Source organism: Arachis ipaensis, chromosome B8 (assembly GCF_059453495.1).
Source record: "Arachis ipaensis isolate K30076 ecotype BB chromosome B8, ASM5945349v1, whole genome shotgun sequence".
Lineage (NCBI taxonomy): Eukaryota > Viridiplantae > Streptophyta > Magnoliopsida > Fabales > Fabaceae > Arachis > Arachis ipaensis.
The window spans coordinates 107,239,401-107,242,461 of NC_142443.1; the positions used below are offsets into that span (position 1 = coordinate 107,239,401).

At 40.2% G+C, this 3,061-nt stretch overlaps 1 protein-coding gene across 1 annotated transcript; it reads right to left on the reverse strand.

The window, feature by feature from the left end:
* Window positions 1–2,108: 2,108 nt before the first annotated feature.
* Window positions 2,109–2,609, reverse strand: LOC107611199 (uncharacterized). The gene has a single exon (XM_016313153.3). The coding sequence runs from the start codon at window positions 2,607–2,609 to the stop codon at window positions 2,109–2,111; it is 501 nt and encodes a 166-aa protein (XP_016168639.3).
* Window positions 2,610–3,061: the final 452 nt, after the last annotated feature.

Sequence of the window (3,061 nt, forward strand, 5' to 3'; positions counted from 1 at the left end):
ATAAGTTTATGAACCTTAATTTTCCCTCCTTTCATTATGCAATGCACCATAGTTGCTTTATTGATATTAACCTCTGAATTGTTCGAGCTAGAAAGAATAGACCTCCTTACTATCTCGAACCATCCTTTGGCTTCCGGGATGAGGTCTCCTTTTCTAATGAACTTAGGTGCTCCATTGGAGTCCCTCACCCAATTGGCTCCTAGGATACAAATATCATTTACAATTTTGTCATGGTCAGGATCACCACTCATTCTTGATTGGTAACTTGCTTCCTCAAATGGTACAGCTCGTAGCTTGAGTACCCTCATGATGGACATTGGGCTAAAATCAACCACCACCCCCTTACATAGCTCTTGTAAGAGTCATCATTCTTGTCTTGTCGAACTGCATTTGCATAGAATTCTCTAACAAGAGTTGCACTCACTTTTGTGACTGGATCAACAAGGAATTTCCACCTTCTCTTTCCAATTTTTCCCTGATTTTTGGGCATTCATTCTCCTTGAATTGGAAGGCCAACTCGTGTACTATCTCCTTGTCTGCCATCTATCTGAATTGTAATGCATGGTGCAAGGTTCTGAATTTCCTTTCATCAAAGGGATATTTCTCCATAGGCTCCTTCCCCTTCTTGATGATGCCATAGGTGATGAACCGAATAACAAGGATATAGAGGAGGGTGGCCAGTCTAGTGAGTGAGGTGAGTTAAGGGTATGGCTTGAAGAGGAAAATAAATGAGCGATCAGGGTGCTATCTATAAGAAAGAGGTGTGGAGGTGTAATGATGGAGGGTAACCGAAGGTGAAAGGTATGAAGGTAGCTTGTAATGAAATAAGAATTGGAGTGTGGAGGTAGGCAATGGTTTCGGTTACATGAAGTAGAGGCTATTTATATTAGAAGGTGGTGGATAAATGAAGGGTGGAGATTATCATTGTGTGATGAAGATGGATGGTGTGTGTGTAAAATGGTATGGAGGCAAGGATTGCCACTTTATGAGGTAGTTGGGCTCGGTCATCAAGGGTGGAAGCTATTGCACACTAAACTAACTAATGCTTACGTGTATCACTTCCCAAGGAATACCATTTAACAACTTGTGCTTAGCCCTTCATAGAGTAGCTGAATCCTCCCCTTTCTTTGACTTGTCATTTCCATCCATTTTCCTTCATTTCCCTATTCAATAGAATAACAAAAATTAAATTCAGTTGGTGGCGGCAAAATGAAATGCACTAACTAATTTTTGAATTTTCAATAGTTGACCACTAAAACAACTAAGTATTTCTCATGATTTGAAATTAACTTGACTCTTATGATTATGCGTATAACATTGGTGAACACCAAACTTAGTTTTTGATCATGTGGTGCAAGAAAGAGTGATTAAACTCCTAAGATATACATAGTATGAATCTTATGTATTATCCTAGGTGCCTTACACACCAAACTTGTTGTCCACTATGTGTTTTACGTAAGAAATCAATTGAATTCTTGTCACTCTTGATTTAATTATCATGAGTACTACTTTATTATCTAACATCAAAACATGAACTCAAAAGGATATAAAGCATGGGTTGCCTCCCATGAAGCGCTTCTTTAACGTCATTAGCTTGACGGTTGGCCCTTGTCAGGGAGGTTGGTAGTGTCTCAGGTCTTCTCCTCTCATGGTGAATCTATCTCCACTTTCTTCTTTGAGGATCTCTACATGTTTCAAGGAGAGGATTCTATTGATCGTGTACACTTGAGGTAGCTGGGATGGAATTATAGGAAAATGAGGTGGGAGTAGTGGTTGGTGAATTGATATCACTCTATCCCATGAAGAGAAGTCTTCTGTAGGGATCTTCTTGTTTTTCCATCCTCTTGCCACCTTCTTCTCAAATCTCTTCTCTCCTTCAAGTGGTGCTTCAATGATTCTTGTGTCAGGAGGGTCCTTGTTGATTGTCCCTTTTGAATCTTGTGGTTTCAGCTCCTCCTTGGATCTTTCTGATTGTTGTACCACTTGGATTTCTTGTTTTTCCACCAAAGATGTCTTCAGAGGCTCTGCTTGTGATTTACTGCTTGCTTCTTCCATAATTCTTTCTCATAATCATCCTTCGGGCCTCTGTTCTCTTGTTCAGGATCATGTCATGGTTTGAAGACATGAAAGGTGAGTTGTTTATCATGTATTCTCAATATTAACTCCCCCTTCTCAACATCTATGAGTGCTTTGGTTGTGGCTAAGAATGGTCTCCCCAAAATAATTGGATGAAGATAGCTTTCTTCCATCTCAAGAACAACAAAGTCTGTAGGGAGGAAATACCTCCCTACCTTCACCAGCACATTGTCAACCACTCCTAGTGCTTGTTTCTGGGTCTTGTCAGCCAACTGAAGGGTTATGTTTGTGGGTTTCAACTCATTAATTTGTAGCTTCCTCATGAGAGACAGGGGCATTAAGTTTATACTTGCTCCAAGATCACAAAACCATCTGTCAATCATTGTATCCACTATAGCATAAGGGACGTGGAAACTCACTGAGTCCTTTTTCTTTGTAGGTAGGTATTTCTGGATAAGAGCACTGCACTCTTTAGTCATCACTACTGTCTGCCCACCCTTTAAGGGATTCTTCTTGGTTAGCAACTCTTTCATACATTTGATCTATGAAGGCATTTATTAGAGGGCTTCAATGAAAGGTATGTTGACATGGAGAGCTTTAAATATCTCTAGAAACCTAGAATACTTCTTCTCTTTAACATCACCCTTGAGCCTTTGAAGGAATGGTGCTTTTGGAATATATGGTTCCAAGACTTCCTACTCCATGGGATCCTCTCTTTGTACAGGGTTAATTCCTTGTTCTGTCCCTTCCAATTTCTCCTTTGGGAGCCCTTTTTTGTGCTCTGTTAGCTTGATAGCTTCTTCCTCCAAGATCTCCTTACTCCTTAGAATGATTGCCTTACATTCTTCCCATTTCAGATTCCTTGTTTCTCCTCTTGGATTCTTTTCAGTGTTACTTGGGAAGCTGTCAGTGGGTTTAGGAATTTGCTGAGAGAGATATCCTACTTGGGCTTCAAGCTTCTTATTGGCAGCTCCCTGATTTTGCA